This window comes from Bufo bufo, chromosome 7 (assembly GCF_905171765.1).
Source record: "Bufo bufo chromosome 7, aBufBuf1.1, whole genome shotgun sequence".
Taxonomy (NCBI): Eukaryota; Metazoa; Chordata; class Amphibia; order Anura; family Bufonidae; genus Bufo; species Bufo bufo.
Genome location: NC_053395.1, coordinates 55309234 through 55332444, shown reverse-complemented (window position 1 = coordinate 55332444; position 23211 = coordinate 55309234). Strand labels below are relative to the sequence as shown.

General features: G+C 41.1%; 1 protein-coding gene across 1 annotated transcript in view; it reads right to left on the bottom strand.

Annotated features, from left to right (window-relative positions):
* SNX29 (sorting nexin 29) overlaps positions 1 to 23211 on the bottom strand; it is a 581792-nt gene that overhangs the window by 267929 nt on the left and 290652 nt on the right. Inside the window, exons 17-18 of the mRNA XM_040441656.1 lie at positions 19360 to 19415; positions 16928 to 17009 (exon numbers count right to left, since the gene is read on the bottom strand). Coding sequence (XP_040297590.1) covers positions 16928 to 17009; positions 19360 to 19415 — 138 coding nt within the window. The remainder of the gene's footprint in view (positions 1 to 16927; positions 17010 to 19359; positions 19416 to 23211) is intronic.

Genomic DNA, 23211 nt, shown 5'->3' with positions numbered 1-23211 from the left:
TTACTCAGCAAAGCCTTCAGCCCGGAGTCTCTGCTGCTGAAGGGGGTAAAGTTTTTCCTGAAGATTCCAGGGAGAGATTAGACAGCAGTAGACGGCAGTGCTGGGGGCGTGGCCAGCACAGTGACGTCTCGTGTTCAGACACATATCTGCTGTCTTAGGCTTGTGCACAAAACATCATCAGAGCAGGGAGAGAAGCTGACATCAAAGGTCATGTGACCCTCAGCGAAATCTGACAAAGCAGCAACTGCAGATAAAGTAAGTGCATGGTAAAGCATGGTATTCTGACTTTACAATACTGATAGCCTATTTTCAGGATTGGGCATCAATATCGGATCGGTGGGGGAATACCCCTTGAATGGCTAAAAAAATCCATTTAACAACAACAAATAAAATAAAAAATACAAATAGGTATTATCTGAACCAATTTCACAAAACAAGAGATAAGTTATTTTTGAAAATTATTAGTCATCCATATTCCAGCCATTTAGCATGGAGTAAGAAAATAGTAATTACACAAATTACATATTGATAATATTAAAGGAAGAAACAACATATTTCCAAAAAGATTAATAGTAAAAGTAAAAACTAAGAATAGTCTATTGATATTCACTCGAAAAAAAACTATGACCATATTGAAAATAGGCATTTCATACAATCCTTGTAGTAATTTTCTGCCTTTTGGCCATTCGTCATTCACTTTGGGAAAACTATTTTTAAGTATTAGCAAACTATTGAATATAGTGGGGTTTCATTTAATAAACATCTTTAAAACTTCTTTAAAACATATAAAGTGCTTTGAAAAAGTATTTATCATCTTCACAATTTCTTCAATTTTGATATATTGGTCATACTTGAATGTTTCAGATTATCCAACTACTTTTAAAGTACTTTTCTGACTTTTTTTATACTGATGCTCTATCCTCTGGATAGGTTATCAGTCTGTGGGAGTCCGACATCTGGGACCCCTGTCGATCAGCTGTTTGAGAAGGCTGTGGGGCTCTTGTGAGCGTTGTGACCTTCTTAGCCTAGGCCAGTGATGTCACATTCATCAGTCACGTGGCCTAGGCGCAGCTCAGTCCTATTCAAATGAGTGGGGATGACCTGCAATACCAAGCACAGCCACTATACAATGTACGGAGCTGTGCTTGGTGAGCTGTGAGGAGGCAGTAGCGGTCATTGGAGCCCTGTGGTCTCCTCAAAGAGCTGATCAGCGGGAGCCCCAGGTGTCGGACCCCCACCGATCAGATACTGATGACCTATGTAGAACATAGGTCAACAGCAAAAAGTTGGAAAACACCTTTAATATTAGACAAATATAATCCAAGTAATCACAAAATGCTGTTTTATATGCAGATTTTGTTTATTGAAGGAAAAATGCTATTGAGTCCTACCTGGACCTATGTGAAAAAGTAACTGTCCCTTAGCTACTAAATCAACCAGTCAACTAAATTCACTTGGCAAATGGGTTCAATTTCACTAGCCACATACAGGCATGATCTCTACTAGACCTACTGAATTTAAACACCACTTAAATAGAACTTGGCTGGCAATGTACAGCAGGCCAAGTAGTCTTAAAAAGCAGCACATGATGTCATGTCCTAAAGAGATTTAAATATAAATGTGAAACTAAGTCATTGAAATCAACCAGTTGGGAAATGTTTAAAAAAAACACTGATAAAGTTCTAGGACTCCATCAAACCACAGTGGGTGCCATTAACCACAAAGGGAGAAAAGTTGGAATGGTGATGAACCTTCTCAGGAGTGGCCAACCCACCAAAATTTCATCAACTTATCCAGGAGGTCACAAAAGACTGGAACCCAGATGAAAAGAACTGCAGGCCTCACTTGCCTTAGTCAAGGTGAATGTAAAGTACATGATTTCACAATAAGAAAGACACTGAGCAGAAATGGCATCCATGACAAAGTTACAAGGTGCAAACCACTGCTGATCAAAAAGAACAAAATATCCCTTCTAACATCTGCTAAACGCATCTAGATGACACCTAAGGCTCACGGCATAATATTCTGAGGGTTGATGAATCAAAACCGGGACTTTTAGAAAGACATGGGTCACTTTACATCTGGAGTCAAGCTAACTCCACATTCCACCATAAGAACACCCAAACGGTCAAACATGGTGGTGGTACTTTGATAATCTGGGGATGCTTTGCTTCTGCAGGACCTGGAAGACCTGTCGTAATTGACAGAACTATGAATTCTGCTCTATAACAGAAAATCCTGAAGAAGAATGTCTACCCCGACCTTTGTGACCTGAAGCTCAAGTGCAGTTGGGTTATGCAGGAGGACAATCTGAAGCACATAAGCAAGGCCACTTCTGAATAAAGGTTTTGGAGTGACTTGAATCTCATTGAGATGTTGTGGAAAAACTGATTGAAAACCTTCCAAAGTAGCTGAATTAAAACAATTCTGCAAAAAAGAGAGACAAAATTCCTCCTCCGCAATGTAAAAGAGTCATCGTGCATTTGATTTCAGTTGTTAAAGGGGTTGTCTCACTTCAGCAAATGACATTTATCATGCAAAGTTAATACTAGGCACTTACTAATGTATTGTGATTGTCCATATTGTCTCCTTTGCTGGCTGGATTCATTTTTCCATCACATTATGCACTGCTTGTTTCCCGAGATTATGACCACCCTGCAATCCATCAACAGTCGTCCTCATAAGAAAACGCGCCTGCCTCTCTGGTGGCCAGTATTGTGAATCAGCCGGCACTCGACCTTGTGTATGCGCTGCAGCGGGAAGAAGTGAAACTCCACATCTAATTCAAAAGGAAATCCCAGCAGTCGTCAATTGTAGATAAGGATATTCTTTTTATTCAGTCATAATAGTATGTCTTATGACGCGTTTCGGCTATAGCAGCCTTCATCAACAAAGGTTACATACAAGTGTTCAATGCCATCTTATATAGCTAGTATACAGGTGAACCACCGGTGACGTCAAACGCCCAAATCAAAAGCAGCTGAGATTGCACCAAGGATAGGGAAACATGAGGCCACAATTAGAACGAAGAATTTATTGTTAACATTACCTTATCATTTTGATAAATGTGGACATGCAGTATCACAATTGAGGTTCCAGGTTTTAGAACAGATCAAGAGACCTAGGAGAGGTGGTGATATTAAAAAAACTCCTTTTACGGAGAGAAGCTTACTGGATTCACACTTTAGACACCTTACAACCTAGGGGTTTGAATCGTGACTATGAAGTTATGCGATTATAATATTTGTTTCGATCCCTGATTCTTATTATTGTATTATTTTATAGACATCTTCTCGTTGATGTTGCGGATGGATACGGTATCCTCATTTATTTGAATTTTTGTTCACTTCGTTTGAATTATTCACTGAATCGTCAGGATTTGTGTTTCTTTATTTGCACATAGTGAAACCAAGTTGTTGATTGGTGCAATCTCAGCTGCTTTTTATTTGGGCGTTTGACGTCACCAGTGATTCACCTGTATACTAGCTATATAAGATGGCATTGAACACTTGTATGTAACCTTTGTTGATGAAGGCTGCTATAGCCGAAACGCGTCATAAGACATACTATTATGACTGAATAAAAAGAATATCCTTATCTACAATTGACGACTGCTGGCATCTCTGGTGGGCAGGACCGCGGGAGTGTGCATGGGCACTCACGCACAGCAGCTCTTGTTCCGGCCACCTCGTAACTGTGCTGCAGCGGTGACCGTAACTTAAAACACTGCAAGAAAATCACTACCACTATGCTGTATAAACGTAGTAACGATAAATGCTAAAAAAAAACAAAAAACTACTTAACATTCAGTATGCAACACAATGTTAAAACTTTTTTTCAAGATGCCACTATATTAATAACATCAAACACAAATTACACTACATACTACAACAAGAGAAACACATAAAACATCAAATTCTTGCACAGCTGGGAAAGACATTAATAATGTATTGGATCCCTTAAGCTATACTGGAGCTTCAAATATAAAAGCTGATCAGCTGCCTATTCACACAACCAAAACCCACACTAAGAACAAACACTTTCACTGGAATCAACCAGAGCTTCTCTCCCTTGTAGAATATATTTGCTCGTTTTCTTTGAAACTTTGGAATCCAAACTAACCCTTCATCAAACTATATGAATTAAAGGGGTTACTGGAATTTTGATTCTGATGTCTTATCCTCAAGATAGGTCACCAATATTAGAGTGAGCCCCGGCACCCCCGCTGAACAGCTGAGTGAAGAGAAGGCAGCATTCCATGAGGGCTTAGGCCTCTTCCTAGGCAAGTGATGTCACCGTACATCGGTCACATGGCCTAGGCGAAGCTCAGGCCCATTTAAGTTAATTGGGCTGAGCTGTGATACCAAACACAGCCACTCTACAATGTATGGCGCTGTTCTTGGTAGGCTGTGAAGAGACTGCATCAGCCTCTTCAAACAGCGATTGACAGGGGTGCCCGCAGTCGGACTCCCTCCAATCTGACATTAATGACCTATCCTGAGGAGAGGCCATTAATATCAAAATCCAGGGTAACCCCTTTAAGGGGGTCTCTATACCTTCTAGTATGTTATGCCAAAATACCGCAGCAAAGGGAAATAGGTGAATACACTACATGGCGGGAAGTATAAGGACAACTAAACATCACAACCAGATGTATTTGCTTTGAAAACTAGTCATATATACAGACACCTCTCACTTGGTGAAGAAAGAAGGTGGCTATGCTCATTTCTCCTACAGGTGCACGAAAAAGTAATTTGGAATTACCTGAATTTCTACCTTTATTACTAATAAAATGTGATCTAATTGTTATCTAAGTGCCAGTTATAGACAAACACAATTGTGAGAGTAATTGCAATACTTTGCTTAAGATATATCCTTAGTATATTAACTGTATGTATATTTCTATAAACTGACATTTGCAATAGTTAAGAACAGTGTAACCTTTATCATATATTCCACTGAACATATTTACTGAGGTTAAAGAGGACCTTTCACCGATTATTACACTATGAACTAACTATACAGACATGGAGAGCGGCGCCCGGGGATCTCACTGCACTTACTATTATCCCTGGGCGCCGCTCCGTTCTCCTGCTAAGTCCTCCGGTATCTCCGTTCACTAAGTTATGGTAGGCGGAGTCTGCCCTTGTTCTGCTATAGTGCTGGCCAATCGCATTTCAGAGCTCACAGCCTGGGAGAAAATAACCTCCCAGGCTGTGAGCTCTGCGCTGCGATTGGCCAGCGCTAGAGCAGAACAAGGGCAGACTCCGCCTACCATAACTTAGTGACGGGAATCTCTGCCTACTATAACTTAGTGAGCGGAGATACCGGAGGGCATAGCAGGAGAACGGAGCGGCACCCGGGGATAATAGTAAGTGCAGTGAGATCCCCGGGCGCCGCTCTACATGTCTGTATAGTTAGTTTAAAGTGTAATAATCGGTGAAAGGTCCTCTTTAAGGTCATCTGAGAATAGCTGGAGACAGGGGGAGTATGACCTCCCTAAATAACCGCAGGAAAAAGGGAGTTTTAGGGAGATTTTGTAGGTTATTGTGCAAATCTGTTTGTTGGATAATTATCAAATAGGCCTTGTGACAATGTACTTGAAATTCCAAGAACTGTGGATATTGCTGAGCCAACATTAAGATGCGTCCAAGCTAAATGTGGGAATGGGACCTTTTGAATTTTGAATCTTGTCACTTTGATGTATTACTCTGTTATGTAAGGTTCTTTATTGCCAATATGTATCACGTGAGATTATATAACTTGTATTGACCAACCATAGTACTGTAAACATCTTGATTATCTTGAAACTCCTATAAAGAGATATGTATAAAATAAAGTCTTTAGGGGCGGTCTAACCAGATCTCCTCAGACATATCTATCTGCATCTGTCTGTGAATTTCTCAGCCAGAATAATTGATCAATCTCTGCTTTGATAGAACCACTCTGACACAATCCAACTAATAACACACAAATAGTTGTACCATTCATTGATCACAGTGAGCAAACATACACAGAGCAGGAGAAAAAGTAAGTAAACCTTTGAATTTTAATAATCTTAGGATTCCCCCTTTAGTAGCAATCACCTCCACCAAGCTGCAGCTGCAAATGTGATTTGTACAACTTTGAGGAGAAATTCTAAACCATTCCTCACTGCAAATGTGTTTCAGTTCATTGGTATTTCTGGGATGTCCTGCATGAACAGCATCTCGATAGGGTTATGGTTCAGATGGTGACTTGGTCATTACAAAACACAAATCTTCATCTTTTTCAACCATTATTTAGTTGATTTACTTGTAGGCTTTGGGCCATTGTCTTGTTACATCACCCAACATCTCTTCAGCTTGAGATCATGGCCTGCTACCCTTATAGTCTCCTGTACAATGTTTTGATACATCTTAGAATTGTCTTCTCAGTGATCACAAAATATACAGGCCCTGAGGCAACCAAGTGGCCCAAGCCATGATGTTCTCTTCTCCACGCTTCACAGTTGGGATGAGGTCTTGGTGCTGGTAGACAGTGTTCTTTTTCCTCTAAACATAGGGGGAAATTTATTGGCACTGGCATTTTAATCTGTCCACCGCCTGCATCAAAAGCGTCACAAAAGGTGACGCTTTGCACACTTGTTGCACATCTGTGCAGGTCCATACACCAGACATGAAATCTATGCCAACACCGGAGCTGGAGCAGATTTGAGGTATGAACTAGGCCAGCTTTCTAGAGTAGATTATAATAAATGAGCTAGGCCAGCTTGCCTGGTCCAAATCGCCCACTTTTTAGAAATGTAGCAAGCAGAGTGCAAAGCCTACAAAAATTCACAATAAGTTCCACTTTTGTCTCATCTGTCCATATAACATCTTCTCAGAGGCATTGTGGAACAGTCCAGGTGGTCTTGAGGAAACTTGAGATGGGCCACAATGTGTTTTGTTTTTTCTTGTTTTCTGTTTTTATATTAAAAGCTTCTTGCGAGGTGTTCTTCTATGGAGAGAAAATACACTGCATACCAACAACAAAGCCTTATCTCAACTGTGAAGTATGGTAGAGAAAGCATCATTCCATGTGCTAGATGGGAAAAATTATGTTTTTTACATGGCCGGTACATGTATGGTTTGCTTTTCTCATGCAAGTCTTGCAGGAAAATCACAACTAAATGGTGCATGCTGACATTTTCTCTGCACAGACAGATGGTACATGTGGAAAATCAGACATGTGAATTAGCCCATTGACTCTTCTGGGTCGGTGTTGAGTCCGGATGCTGTCCATTCTACACTCGGACAGCACCTGGATGTGAATACCCATCTGAATGAGTGGCAGTATTATTTGTGCATTGTACGGTGGTGTTAGGCTACTTTCACACTGGCGTTTTGGTTTCAGTTTGTGAGATCCTTTCAGGGCTCTCACAAGCAGTCCAAAACGGATCAGTTTTGCCCTTAATGCATTCTGAATGGATAAGGATCTGCTCAGAATGCATCAGTTTGGCTCCGTTCCACCTCCATTCCGCTTTGGAGGCGGACACCAAAACGCTGCTTGCAGCGTTTTGGTGTCTGTCTGACAAAACTGAGCCAAACGGATCCGATCTGACACACAATGTAAGTCAATGGGGACGGATCCCCTTTCACTGACACAATATGGCACAATAGAAAACGGATCCGTCCCCCATTGACTTTCAATGGAGTTCATGACGGATCCGTCTTGGCTATGTTAAAGATAATACAAATGGATTGGTTCTGAACGGATGCATGTGGTTGTATTATCTGAACGGATGCATTTGTGCAGATCCATGACGGATCCACACCAAACGCGAGTGTGAAAGTAGCCTTACTTGGTCTCTGTATAGCAGAATTTTTGTCCATGTCAGTGTAGATGCAAGAATTTAAATTCATTACAGGGATTGAACACCAGAAAATTGAAGAGGTACACTGAAGCACAAATCTACAAAGATGTTATTTTCCCAATTCTTTTGTAAACCCAGCAAGAGAATAGCCTGGTGGCTAACATCAAGATCTACTGATCTCGCTCTGAGGTCTACTGTTTGACCACCATCGGCCTAAGAACTATGGCTAGAAATTCAGTCACCACGTACTGCATACCAAGTAACCAGTTTGTGTCAGCGAAACAATCCATTGACTTGGTGTTATTTTCAGATTGGACGATTAACATGACAGGCTGCGGTCAAATTCAGCGCAATGGCCGGAAATTCAGAACTCTGCATGTCATTAGCATGCTACTGCTGTTAAAGAGGGTGAGTTTGAGAACACAATGGGTTATTACTGTACTTTGTATGGAATTTCCTAATATATTTGGGTAAATTCACAAAGTGTAGTCATACACTGTAATGAGGAACCACAGTATACCAGCAGTAACCTGCAAACATCCTTAATTTTTTTTGCGATGGATAAGTAAAGCATAAAAGGATCATGATAAAACAATGGGAAAGAGCAGACAGATGGCAGAGGCTTTAAAACAAGTGGTTCTTGCAATGTACTGTTTAACCTGCTGTACAGCCACCGAATCCTTAATTCTGCCTGAACTTGCAGCGTTCCCATTTGAACTTCACAGCTCAGACAATAACCCGTCAGAGGGTAAAGGTAGTAAGTGTGGCAATTAGGATTGGAAAATCCCAGAATACCACCTTAATAAAACATAACCTTTAATATAATAATAAAACACACACAAATATGAAACAATAGAAAAATAAAAAAACAAAACATATACTACTCCGGCTGATATTTGAAGTAGGTGAGTAGTGGAAGTCGATGATGGATGGATGGGATACTATCCCTATTTATGGCCCTACATTTGAGACCCTACCTACAAACGGAATAGTGGCCCCGATAGGGGCGATCCCGTATCTCAAACCTCCTGTACACCCTGGGATGGCCTTGATATTGGGATAAAAATGCACCAATTATGTTGGTGAAAAAAATTATGACTAGTAGCCAAAATATATATCAAATGGTACCAAAAATAATAAACAGAAATTATGCCTCAATTAATCATGCACAATAGAAGAAAAGAAGTAGTGGATAAGATCTACAGAAATGGAAAGAGATATAAGAGGTCGGCTAAAGAGGCCAGTATATGGGATATATTAGATGGTATCCATGTCCCGTCCCGTCCCAACGCATTTCACCCCAATAGTTTAAGGGCTCATCAGGGGACCTAAGGATCTGTAAATCAAAGAAAGTAATCCACTGCAAGTAGCAAGGAGCGAAAGATGAAAAGAGGGGTAGCACAATTTCACAAAAGATTTACTAATTGCACAACATAATTAAATTAGCAACGATCTCTTTTTGAGGTGTTTTATATGTCCACCTCGAGGATCAATACCCTTTGAAATTTTCCGGACTCGGTATCGTAGGTCCCAATTATCCTAATCACCTCTTGTGACTGCTCTTTCATCTTAGATTGAAGTAGAACAGATCGGTCCGTGGAGTTGGCATGTCCCCATGCTTCATAGAGGCATGGGTCGGGATATCCTCTTTGTCTGAAACGACTAAAGAGTTTAGATGCTTTCTGTTTAAAGTCACTTTGGTCGGAACAATTACTGTGAATTCTAAGGAATTGTCCTTTTGGAATGCCCCTTGTGAAAGATTTAGGATGAAAGCTCTCCCATCTAGGGAGACTATTAGTCGAAGTTTTTTTTACGATACAGAGTTGTCTTAATACAGTTATTTATGTCGAGGAATGTTATGGAGTCGCGTTGGAGTTCGAACGTTAAATACAAACCAAAATGATTGGAATTTAAGACATCCATGAACTGTATAAAGTCAGTCTCAGTGCCAGACCAGAGGAGTAAGATGTCATCTATAAATCTAGACCAAAGATTGATGAATTTAATCCATTGAGTAAAGTGTTCTGAAAATACCACTGTGTCTTCCCACCAGCCCAGGAGCAAATTTTCATAAGTTGGAGCACAGGGGCTACCCATTGCAGTGCCCCTGAGCTGGTGGTAGAAGCAGTTTTCAAAGACAAAGTAGTTATGGATAAGTATAAAACTGAGCAGTCGAAACACAATGTGGTTATGTTGACAAAGATCGTTTGATCTAGAATCCAAAAAATATTTGACAGCCGCCAAACCTTTGTTGTGAGGAATCGATGTGTATAGTGCCTCAAAATCAATAGAGGCTAACCACATGTCCGGTTTTATGATAATACCCTCGAGTCGTTTCAAAAGATCAGTGGTATTCCGTAAGTAGGAGGGTAGGGATACCAGAAAGGGACGGAGTATCTGGTCTATATATGTACCGGCATGATGGGTAAGACTATCTATACCAGAGACAATCGGTCATCCACAAAGGCAACTGGTTTCTTTATGGATTTTCGGAAGCCCATAAAACGTGGCCATTTTAGGGAATGTGGGAAGGAGGTATTCAAATTCCTTACGGTCAATTAGTCTACCTTCAAGGGCCTCTCGCCATAGGTGGGAAAATTCAAGTGAATAGTTATTAGTGGGATCTATTTTTAATAACTCATAATTCTTGTCATCAGATAGCAAAGACAGACACATATACCTATATTGTTGGAGAGAGAGAACCACAATGTTGCCTCCCTTGGCTTTACCACTATATTTTTGTTTTTGGGTTGGTACTAATTTTTCCCATTTGAGAACATGATCCCTTGATCTGTGCTCACAATTGAAAAATGTTCACCAAAGAAAGTTTCACATTACAGATTGTACTAAAAGCACGGTAAAGGGGATTGTATTATTTCCATAGTGCCTGAATCTTTTCAAAATTGAATATATTCCTTTTTAATCTGAAAGCACAGCAAGTAGAAACCCACTGTTACACAGACAAGACACAGAAGAATATTTTTTTAATGAATTTAACATAAATTTTAAAACTCCTGGTAAACATGATTAAAGGGAACATTTAGCTTAAATGGCTATTCCTATATCAGCCTTTCATTGTCCAGATAGTAATAACCTGAGTAAGCGCCGGCCTGGGGTAGGGGGAATTGAGGAATCGGTCAAGCAGGCTGCGCTCTGCTGTTTCCATTCACTGCTCCTCCCTGACAATCAGTACACTGGCAACTGTCGGGTTATATCCAGCAGATATGCTGAATTAGGCTCTCTACAATTGAGTCCTAGTTTCCATGAAAAAAGTGAAGACACAACACAGTGCTGTGTCCGTCATACAGCACCACCAACATCAGACAGATCCCGCTGACCTAGAATGGAGTCAATTTAATTCCGCCGAGGGGTCGGTTACCTGCATAGAGCTGTATTTTTCCGGTCAAGTGTGCCAGAATATGCAGCAGAAGCTCTGAATACTGTCTCCGATGCAGACGTGAACATAGCCTTAGATGTGCATAAGAGCTAAATAAATACCATGCAGGTAACCTTGCATGCATGTATACATTGCCTATCTGGCTATAGCCAAATACTGCACCTAATGTTCCCAGCACCTACAGAATATATTCATACTGCAACATATGCCACCAAACATCCACTATCACACTTGATAGCCTGACAAAGTACCCTATAAGCAACCATAATAATTAGGGATGAGCGAATCGACTTGGGATGAAACATCCAAAGTCGATTTGAATAAAACTTTGTTCGAATACTGTACGGAGCAGAAGCTCCGTACAGTATTAGAATGGATTGGCTCCGATGAGCTGAACTCATCGCTTCGTGAATTCTCGCGAGACTTCGGGTAATAACTTCATAAATCAATTTGTACTGTTAAAAAAACATTTCCCGAACTTGGGTTCGGTTCCAAGGTACCACTTGGAACCGAACCCGAGTGTTTTTTTACAGTATAAATCAATTTATGAAGTTATTATGCGAAGTCTCGCTCCTGCTCCGTACAGTATTAGAACGAAGTTTTATGCGAATCAACTTCGGATGTTTCATCCCAAGTCGATTCACTCATCCCTAATAATAATTATAGTGCCAACATATTCCACAGTGCTTTACAAATGGGGAGGTGAAAGAAAAGCAAAATGATAATTAAAACAATGCACTCCAGTCTTAGTAAAAACCCCATTGGCGGAAGATCCATCCAATTACCGTATTAAGATGCCCATATGCCAGAACAGAAGTCTGCTCCATTCAGGAGTTGGAGAAGAATTCTGGTGTAACGTGCACCAGTTTTCTGGTGCACATGTTGTTGAGTCCAGGCAAGGAGCTCCCAACCACCGTCTACCCACTCCCAACAAAATTTACAACTAGTGTACAATGTTAGTACATAACACCCAAACAAAGAAATAGAGAGGTCGCTACTCAAAGGAGTTACAATTTAAATGAAATGGGAGGGGTGACACAATAGGTACACTGTGGTAATTTTGTCCAGGGGATTAGACACCTGCGTTGGCAAGGGATATCTACATCTAAGGAGACGCTAAAACAAAAACTAAAAATCTTTATTTGTATTTGATTTTGTACTAAGACATTTAATGGGGATAGGGAAATTGCAAGGTAAATAAATCAAATCATGTGATTGCAGCATATGTGTTGGCTGCCATTCACATTGGTATCACACTCTCACAAATGCTGTGCGGGTGGGTACTCCACCCCTTTAATGTATTGCCCACTGATTGCAGGAGTGTAATAGGAGGGGAAATGATAGCTGCTAGAGCAGGTGCACCTATAAGTGCAAGTGGGGTATAAATACCCGCCAATCAGGTCCCCACAATATCCACTGAAAAATATAGGCTGCAGCTTCCCAGTGTCTCTAAAATAGCCAACACAGAGACCCCTCTAATAAGCTGACCAATGGCATTAGGTGCACCTGCTCTAGCAGCTATCATTTCCCCTCCTATCACACTCCTGCAATCAGTGGGACATACATTAAAGGGGTGGAGTACCCCCCCCCCCAGCATTTGTGAGAGTGTGTTTTAGCGTCTCCCCAGGCAGCGACTCCTAATATTTGGAAATGCCTAATACCTTATCTGTTGGCTGTAAAAATATCAGTATCTAAGCCAACCCAGATTTTAAGTGCAAACTGATGTGACAAGGGGAGCTAGCTGAGGAAGGAGTGGAGTGGACCATGGACTATGATTATGTGCTGCATGCCTCATTTAATAAGTTATCAAGGGGCACTTCACCTGGGAATGTTTCAATGTATATATCAAGATTCCCCATATACCAACCTATTGCCATTGATAATCATAAACACCTTCATATACCTATCATCTCACCATAGACCCCATACTCCCCCATGTAACCAAACACCTTTCTTTGAACACTCCTGAAATAGGTATAGAAGTCTTTTTAGGGTACAACCTTGTACAGGGACACTATTAGGTCAATTTCACAATTTTTTATCCATATTATGTTTATCCAGAACAAAGAACAGATACAAAGAGTTTAAAGGATATGGACACTCTGGGGGAAATTTTATTTTTTTATCATTGCAATTTCCTCATTTTGGGCTAAAGATAATTTTTTAATTTGATCTTTATTAAAAATTGTCAATAGTTTTTCCCGTACAGCTTTCCTTTTCAGTGCATCTGTAGACTTTAGCTTCACCTTCCTCAGTAAATCTGTTAGAGAGAGCTGCTCTGACTGCTCGATCTGTAGCCCTTATCTCTGAGCTCCTGGCAGCTTATAAACACTGATTTAGGCTAAATTCTTTTCAAACTGATAATAATTTAGCTATAATGAATGCTTATGAGCAGTCAGGAATGTATAGATAAGGGCTACGGATCAAGCCTTTAAAAGAGCTCCCTAACAGATTTGCAGAGAATGGGAAGCTTTGATCTGCAGATGCACTGAAAAAAGAAAGCTACACAGGAAATAAACTAAGGACAATTTTTTAGTAACAATCAATTGAAAAAAATGATTTTTAGCCCAAAATTAGTAGAAAGAAATGATAAAAAATTGCCCCAAAGGTATCCACAGCCTTTAAAAGATTCCCCAGTGTATACCTCTGATGGAAGCCATTGGTTCCTATAGTATATATAAAAAAAAAACACAGCACACCAAGCGGTATATGTTTTTTGATGGGTGCCTCTAAATGTAGTCGGCTGAGTTATTCCATACAGCAAAAAAAAAAGGGTATACTGATGCACACTGATCCTGTTTTCAACACTCTTTTGGCTTCCATCAGGTCAATAGGGGGTCTATGTTTGACACATATCCTAGGAGCTTTCCAGGAGCATACAGCAAACAAGACACTGAAAATGTGTTGTGAAAACAGGCTTAGGATCTAATGCTAGTTTTGACCTTAAAGGGAATCTGTCAGCCCGATTTTGGACTATTAAAAAATAAAACAGTGATCTGGACTCCTTATCTGCAGTACCACTCATGTATTACTGCCGATAAGGAGTCCAGATCACTATTTTTTATTTTCTTACTGCCCCTGGTTCCTCCGCTTTCAGCACTCAAAGCTGCACTGAAATACACAGTCTGGACTGCTGTACTAACATAGAGGACTGACCATGTATTTCAATGCAGCTCTGAGCGCTGACAGCGGGATAATAGGGGGCAGTGGGAAAATAAAAAATAGTTAGCTGCATTACTGTAGATTATGGTCCGAAAGCAGGGTGACAGATTCCCTTTAGAACAAAACAAAAAATAAAACGGAGCTGCTAAGGATTTTTACATAGAGCTGAACAGCCATCAATATTCTAGCCGCCTGAAAAATTCTGCAATGCCAAGATTTGTTACGAAGAAACTTCAGCCTAAAGTAGACAATTCTGAAGATTTCCATCAAATGCTTGGACTCTGAATAATAAAATAGCTGTATTCCTGCCTGGAGAAGATGCCATAAACACTACCGGGAACTTGTAATGCTTACTGATGCAACACCTGTGTGCAACGAGATAAACTGCATAAATAAGAATTTTTCTGAAATGCGTTTTATCATGGCAGCACACAAGCCACAGCCGGGTGCCATTCAACGGCTCAGTCCCTGGGTCCAGTGGTTAAACAAATATGCAGCTGGCTTCAAACAACCGCAAAGTTAAGAGCAGCAGAACAAGCATTTGATGGTATAAGTGGGCACAGCTTCCGCCAAGTACACTTATATCAGGATTTTAGTCCTAATTCTTCCACTCAGTCAGCTTTTACTTGGATTTATTGACAGAATATATTTCCATCTACTTCACTGGTCTGGTAACGGGCAGAACAAATCCTTCTTCCATTTCATTCATGTGTTCTTCGACGGGGACACATTAGATGGACATTCTGAGAGAGGACACCATAACAAACAGAATTATCCAGGCAAATGAGGATTTTTTTTTAATGCCCTTCAAAGGGTCTGTCTGGCAACCAATAACTGTTCAAAGAAACATTAAAGGGGTTGTCCGAGTTATGGAAAAAAAAGGTATAGCACTGTAAATCTGATGGTCAGCGATAAATAACTAAGCTAAGAAAGTTTTAGGCAAAAAAAAATCTATTTCCTCATTTCCCTGGTTCTCTTCTGGCCCTTTGTTTATTTGCAATAAAAACAATCTCTGCCCCTCGCCCTATTCTGCTAAGGGAGTGAATACAAGTGCTGCCCTGAGTGACATGTCTGCCTGCTGGGAGACTCAGCAGCATGTTGTATGTGTAGAACTACAAGTCCTAGCTGTGCAATGACACTGCTAATACACATACACATTACCTGCAATGCTCTGCAGAACTTCTCTTTCAGCTCATGTGCCCAGCATTTGTCTCCTCACTGCCTGCAGCTATACAGTAAACACTTCAGCCCTGGGTCTGTGCAGCTGAAGGGGTTAAGAATCCTGGGAGAGTTCAATAAGCAGCAGGAAGCAGTGCAGGGGGGCGTGGCCAGCACAGTGATGTTGTGTACAGATCTCTCAGGCTGGTGCACGAACATTATAAGAGCAGGGAGAGAAGCTGACATCACAGGTCATGTGACCCTCAGTGAAATCTGAGAAACCAGCCACTGGAGATAAAGTGAGTTAATTGGAAAGCTGAAACACTTGCCTAGTTAGAAACATAGAAATAATTTAAAAAAATAACTTGGACAACCCCTTTAAATCTAAAAATAAAACAAGGAAAAGGTAAAAAAAAAAAAAATATGTTCCTTATGTCTTCATGTCCTTTGATCCTTTTTCTGCTTCATTTTGTAATCAAAACTGTGTAAATTATTTTATGTGTGTACCAGAGGATCATTGTCTCCTCCCTTTTCACAATCCTGTTCTGGCTGTAAGGCAACTGGCTGCAGAAGAAGCCTTTCCCAACTGCTCTGTCTGCAATAAGAGACCAGAAATACTAAGTCCAGTCTCTTGGATAAGCTCTAGCTCTCATGCTTCTGCCAACCAAAAATTTAAGACATCTGGAAGAAATGACCACCATCTCAGCAACAGTTCAACACAGTTTGTTTTAGGAACATGCACAAACATGCAAACATTGTGGGAAAGTATTCTCGGTTACAGGTTTAGTGTTACTTCAAAAGTTTTCCAACTTTTCAGAATTTTTTTTATTCTCACCCCTCCCCGCTGCCTCCTTCCTGCCACTTGGTTCTGGCTCCTTCAGTCCACTGCTCTCTTTTGCCCGCTCTGGTCCCCACATGCAAACGTTTGGCATGGATTGTGTCATGAGTGCCTCTGCACCCAGCGACTGGCCACAACAATGACATGCCTGACCCAGTGACATGCCACTTGGGGGCTACATCACCTCTGAGGCCAGTCATTGGTTGAAGGCGGTACATGTTAAATCCCATCTGTGCTAGAAGTTTACATCCGGGAAACAGAGCGCTGTGTGAAGAGAGCGGTGGACAGAAAGAGCAGGAAGAAGATAGAAAACTCAGTTAAAAAACAAACTGGAAAATCCTTTTAAATAACAGGTAGGTATCCACAACATGTCTACTTTATAAGATTACAAAACCACATGTTGTAGGACACTAAAACTCAAACACTAGCAACAAAAACATTATATTATATCCTTCCAACGCCAAATAACAAATCTTCTATTTTTTCCCCTTCTTTTCATAAACCTCGTCCTTACGGATGACCTTACACTGCTTCTTACCTGATAGACGTGAAAGCCGTGGGTAGATTTACCTCGTAGGAAAACCGAGGGTATCCAAACATTTACAAGGGCACGGTGTGATCTGTAACAGAGACAAAGAGGTAAAGCTCACTGACATTTACAGAAATGGATGAGGATTAAGCCTGATATTTTGTCTACTGGAACAAATAAAAAAATAGCACAATAATAAACTAGAATCATTATGCAGATATGAAGCCTTGAGAGTCACGAGGGGAGTAGGAGGCCTTGAGAGCCACGGACAAGCAAGAACATCAGAAGTCCCACTTCCTGTGACACTTAATGAGAGCAGTGAATGATGAGTGGCCTCTTCTAGTGTTAAGAGCTCCTTTCTCAGCTAAAATGAGTTTTTACACCAGAAAACATCGTTATGTTTGATAGTCAAAAGAAAAATACTGGATGTTAAAGGAAAGTCTACTTTCTCCATTTCCTGCACGCCTACATAAGTAAGTGTGTGCAAGAAGCACAAGGAAGGAAATTGGAATTTCAGCTGACAATTATAACACCACATAACAAGACTGCTTGTGGACGGCTCATGAATGATGTCAATAGTCCTAGACAATCTGCAGTCTCCTGCACCAACAGATTATCTGACACATTTTCTGACTAATCATTGGTCAGATGTCTGTTTACACACAGAGATCTTCTGTTATACACACAAACTATTGGTCTGATTGGAAAGAAATTGGTCAGATAATCTGTTGGTGTAAATGCACTTTTAGACGTTTTTGTGATAAGCAGCAAACCTCATCTGTTGTATGACTTTTTGATGAATATGACACAGAATATGGAGAGGAACATGGCTTTGCAACGTGCACCTGCACAGTTGAGTTACATTATTATGACCACCAGCTAATATAAAGAGTAACCGCTGTGTGCAGTTTGGACAGCAGCTAGACGGGCTGGGCGTGACTCAATAAGGTCCTGGTAGGTTGTCACAGGTATCTGGAGCCATGCTGTGCTGGAGAGTGCGTGGGTGGAAGATCCATAGAAGAAACATGGCAATCAAGGCGGTCTCACAGATGCTGAATTGGGTTTGTTTGGGTAATTAGGGGGCCAGGGTAGTATTTGGAAGTCTTGGTCATGCTCTTCCAACCAATTTCAGACATTTCTAGCCATGTGACATCTCATCATCAGGGGGTAAGGAGGATCGCATGGCTTATCCTGAGGATAGACCATCATTAGTAAAGGAGTGTACAACCCTTACAAGGGTCCTGAGTATAGCGGCAACCCTTTCTCCTACAGAAGATGTGAAGTGAAGGTTTTGACACGTTGTTAAGTTTGTCACAACGAAGATGCAATGCATACACATTACGAATCCATTGAAGCCAATGGGGAAATTCACAAATGAGACTCAGATAACAAAGCTATTCTAGTGATCAACAAGGATCTTCTGACATGTCTCAATGATGTATCAATGACATGCCACGAGATAATTTGGTGGTAGAAGGAGATGAAACGTGTGTAGGGACATCTGACATCACTGTAAGGAATGGGATCATTAGGCAGTACAGCCAGATTGTCAGACCTGACATAGTTGTTCATAGCTGGAGTACCACTGCGCTCTCACTAAAATAAAGTGGCTTAAAGGGCTTCTGTCACCCCCAAAACACTTTATTTTTTTTTGGGCTTGTTAAAATCCTTATTTAACGACTATTCCCTATATAGGGCTCTTACCTTTGGCTGTGGCTTTGTTTCCTTAAAAATCGATCTTTTAAAATATGCAAATCAGGGCGTCTACTTGCTGGTAGTTTGTTTTGGGATTGACAGAAGCCCTTTAAATGGAAGGAAATGCTCAAAAACCCCAAACACTGTAGCGTGTTTATAACCGGGGGAGCACTTCCTCCGCATGCGATCCGTTGCTAGCGGCAATCCCCAGCAAAAAATGCATACAATGGAGGATGTTGGCAGCGGACCACATGAACCACAAAGGCATCCTACACAAGATGGAGTACTGTGTGGATGAAAATATACAAATACATAAATCACTGCAAAAGGTGCACCACAATGATATGCAACTGACAATACTGGCTAATCCCTCAGGCTGATGTTAAAAACATTCAGACCGTGTTCACACACCACAGGTAGTCTAGTGGTAGGACACATGCCAGACTGAGATACCTTGACGGTGGTGCAAAAGGGCTCCGTTGTGTTCCTGGCTGGAATACATTGGCTAAAGTCTCAGTTTTTAACATCAGCCTGAGGGATTAGATAGTATTGTCAGTTGCATATCATTGTGGTGCACCTTTGCAGTACCACTGCGCTGAAAAAAGTACGAGTGTACTTTCACATGTTTCTGTCACATACTGTAACATAGCAAATATACTGCATAGTTGATTTAAGAGTGACTTCTATGAAAAGTTAGAAAAGCACTAAGCTTTGGTGGCTTCACAGGAAGAAGTTCTTAAACTTACATTTCAAAGTCTGACAAACTCTGGTCCTCAGATGTTTGACTCAAATCTCCAGGGACCTAGGATGACAAAAACGGAATACATTACAATGTGCATCCAATTTGGTTTTATTGAAATCTTCTAGAGAAAAAAATATATACGGTACAGGTATATCTTTTTTTTTAAATAAATACTAAATCAATATTGAAAATCCCTATTAAAAATAGGTTGTCCACTCAAAAGGGACACTTCCTTATGCCCCATTAGGGCATACTATCCTTACAGGCAGGGGATGCCAGCTAAAGGTAGATTTTTAGAGTGATTGTTTATATTGAGGACAGAACCATAGTGCAGCATGTCGCGGTCAAGGTCCAGGGTTCTAATCTGACCAAGGTCTACATCTGTATGGAGTTTGTATGTTCTCTCTGTCTTTATGTAGGTTTCCTCCAAGCACTCCAGTTTCTTCCTACACTCTAATATATACCGTAAGGTTAACTGGCTCCCTCTAAACCTAACCCTAGTAGGTGTTGAGGTGCCAATATAGCAGCCATTGACTCCCAATATAACAGCAAGAATTTACGAGCTAGAAGTTCTTTGTGAGGGAAAAGCACATTACAGATGTTGGTGACCAGCTTGTCATTTGGAGTTAAATATCGTACTTAAAGAGGACCTTTCACTAGTTTAAAAACTAAAAACTAACTATATCAGTGGGAAGAGCGGCGCCCAGGGGTCCCCCTGCACTTACTAGTATGTCTGGGCGCCGCTCCGTTCTCCCGGTATAGGCTCCGATGTCTGCAGATCCCTCTGTTGTACTGGGCGGAGTTTTGTATTAGGGTTGTCCCTTGCTGCAGCGCTGGCCAATCATAGCGCACAGCTCATAGCCTGGGACTCCCCCCTCCCCCTTGATTGACAGGACTACACATCTCAAGTGGCCTTGTAAATTTCACCTCTATGCCACTCACTGGTCTAGAAGGCTGATATTTGAACAAATTCGATTTGTAGGAATCGCTTTGCTCATCACTAAGGCCCCTTTCACGTCACGCATTGCACCCGCACTGAATCCTGACCCATTCATTTCAATGTGTCTGTGTACATGAGCGTATTATTTCACGCATCAGTTCTTCGTTGCTTGAAGAATGCAGCATGTTCTATATTCTGCGTTTTTCACGCAGCCCTGAAGAGAATGGGGCTTCAGTGAAAAACGCATTGTATCCGGAAGTAAGTGCGGATGCAATGCGTTTTTCACTGATGGTTGCTAAGAGATGCTGTTTGTAAATCTTCAGTTTCTTATCACGTGCGTGAAAAACGCATTAAAATGCATTGCACCCGCGTAGAAAAAACTGAACGACTGAACACAATCGCAGACAAAACTGACTGAACTTGCTTGCAAAATGGTGGGAGCTTCATGAAATGGGTTTATATGGTGGAAAATCTGCAGACAAGCCTAAGATCACATGTCTACTGCAGTCGTGTAAAGCACAACGATCATGGAGCACTGGAAATGTACTCTCTGGAGTGAAGGATTATATTTCACTATCTGGCAGTCTAACGGTTGAAAATGCATAGTGTCTACTGTAAAATTTAGTAGATAAGGGATAGTAGTTTGGGGCTGCTCTCCAGGGGCCTTGGCCCCTTATTTTCACTGGAGGGTAATGTGAATGCTGTGGCGAAACCAACCTCGCCACTGGGTTTTGGAGAGGACTGGCTGCTGGCCTCTTGCCCCTGGATTATGGGCCATATACTAACTTTTAAACCCCTGAACCTATTCAAGTGAATTTTAGATAGGTTTGTCCCCAAGTTATACTGTTTAAATTGATGTAAGTTATATGTATGGCCAATGTAAACTCACAAAGTTGTAACAATTTATAATAAGTGTAACTTGTCAGCTTGGGAGGAAAATGCTGGGTGTGTTTCTATTGTGCCATTGTCCCATTGTGTGTTTAAAGGGTGATGTCTGTTCTGTTGTCCTCACATGTGTATTGGCGATCTCCCTTTGTCCTCAGAGATAATTGGATTGCTCCTCAGGTTGTCTCCGGGACAGAGAGGAGGAGACCATGATGCATTGTGGGGATATGTTGTATCGGTCCTATGTCACAAGTATTCCTTCTGGTCCCCTAGGGGCGTGTACTTACATTGTATGTGTTGTAACATATTGATTGGCTGTATTTCAAACCCCTGTGGGCGGACCTGTATTTGCAACAAATGTAATAAAAAGGGCTGCAAGCTAGCAGCCAGGCAGTTCACCTCCAAGCTATGTGTCGTCTAGTTCTTGGAGGGATGGGATATATACACGCTACCTGCATTTCATTCTGATTGTTCCTGTCTACTAGCGGAGATACTGCACTTTACCCTGCCTCTCCGCTACAAATGCTATAGTACAAAAAAAGTTTAGACAATTTTATGCTTCCAACTTTTGAGAAAGTCTCTTCCTGCTCCAGCACGACTTTGCCCCTGTGCAAAAGTGAGCTTCAAAAAGACGCAGTAATGACGAGTTTGGTGTGGTGAACTCTTGTGGCCTTCACAGAACCCTGACTTCTACCTCACTGAACATCTCTAGGAGGAAACAGAATGCAAGCCAGAACTTATCATTAGAAATGCGCAAAGTTTTGAAAAATTTGATTTGCCAGCTTCGTCAAAGTTTGACAAGAAATTATAATGATTACAAATTCATTTGTCACGATTCACTATGTTAAAACCACATTCAGCCTATCAATCAATGGGACCGTTTCTAACGGATGTTAAAAACTGTAAAACATTAGTGCAATATGGCATTTTGAGTTAAAAATCACTCACTTCATCCACTTGCTCGTGCAGAGGCAGTCCACTCCTCTCTCGATTGAAAAAGACCTGCGCTGAGCATGATGACATCACCACGCACTCCCAGTGTGATCATCGTCATCGTCACCACATTATCAAGCTAGGAGAGGGCAGTGAAGTCATCACGGCCAGTGCAAGTCCTTCAATCAAGAGAGGAGTGGACTGCCTCTGTGTGTTTTTTTTTTCCCGTTCTTTCTAAGACAACTCCAGTTGCCAATTTAGAAAAAATTATTCAGTACCACAAAGCGCCAGGACATTTGGCTTAGTTTAGAATTAAATTTTTCCTAAAATTCGGACCGAATTCCATTTCGGATGCTTCGCTCCACACTACTTCTCATCCTACGTCAGAAGATAGGAGGCAGTTTGAGCCTCCACGGGGGAGCCCAACTTTATGTTTACTCTCAGATTTTTGGAATGGGGTGTGTGATGATCAGGTGTCCACAGTGTACAAAATTAAGAAGGTGCTTTGTAGAACAACCTTACATAAAACATCTGATTTTGTGACTCAGGAGGGAAAGGCCCCTGATGTGAACCTGTTTTAAGAAATCTATAAACTCATTCCCTTTATGACTTCTAAAGACACCATTTTTTGAAATTCTATCCAAACCTCAAGCAGTTATCTCTGCTGTCCTCTTTCCTCATTTTCCTCACAGTGAAACGACTGCACATTTGAAAATGTAAAACCGCTATGTGTTTGGCTCTGAGACACTAAAAACTGCAGTCTACCCATGAGGATGATGGATAACGCTCTTACTGAAGAGGTAAGCAAGCAATAACAGTGCCCTGCTAGAAAATCACTGTCAGATGATTCCAAATAACTATCACATCTACCAATCTACCTGGATTTATTCGTAATCTACAGAGAACGCATTCATCTTTAATGACTCAAATTGCTGAATATTTAAATGCTGCATTATACATCATGCAAGTAAGGAAAGTGGGGTTTGAACAAAAAAATTGGCTTGAAGTAGAATATGCAAAGCACGGCTCAGATATATTATTCACGTGAAGGTTCGTTCAGGGGCATCTTACCTGTAAGTAGGCTGCTTTGTTAGGAAT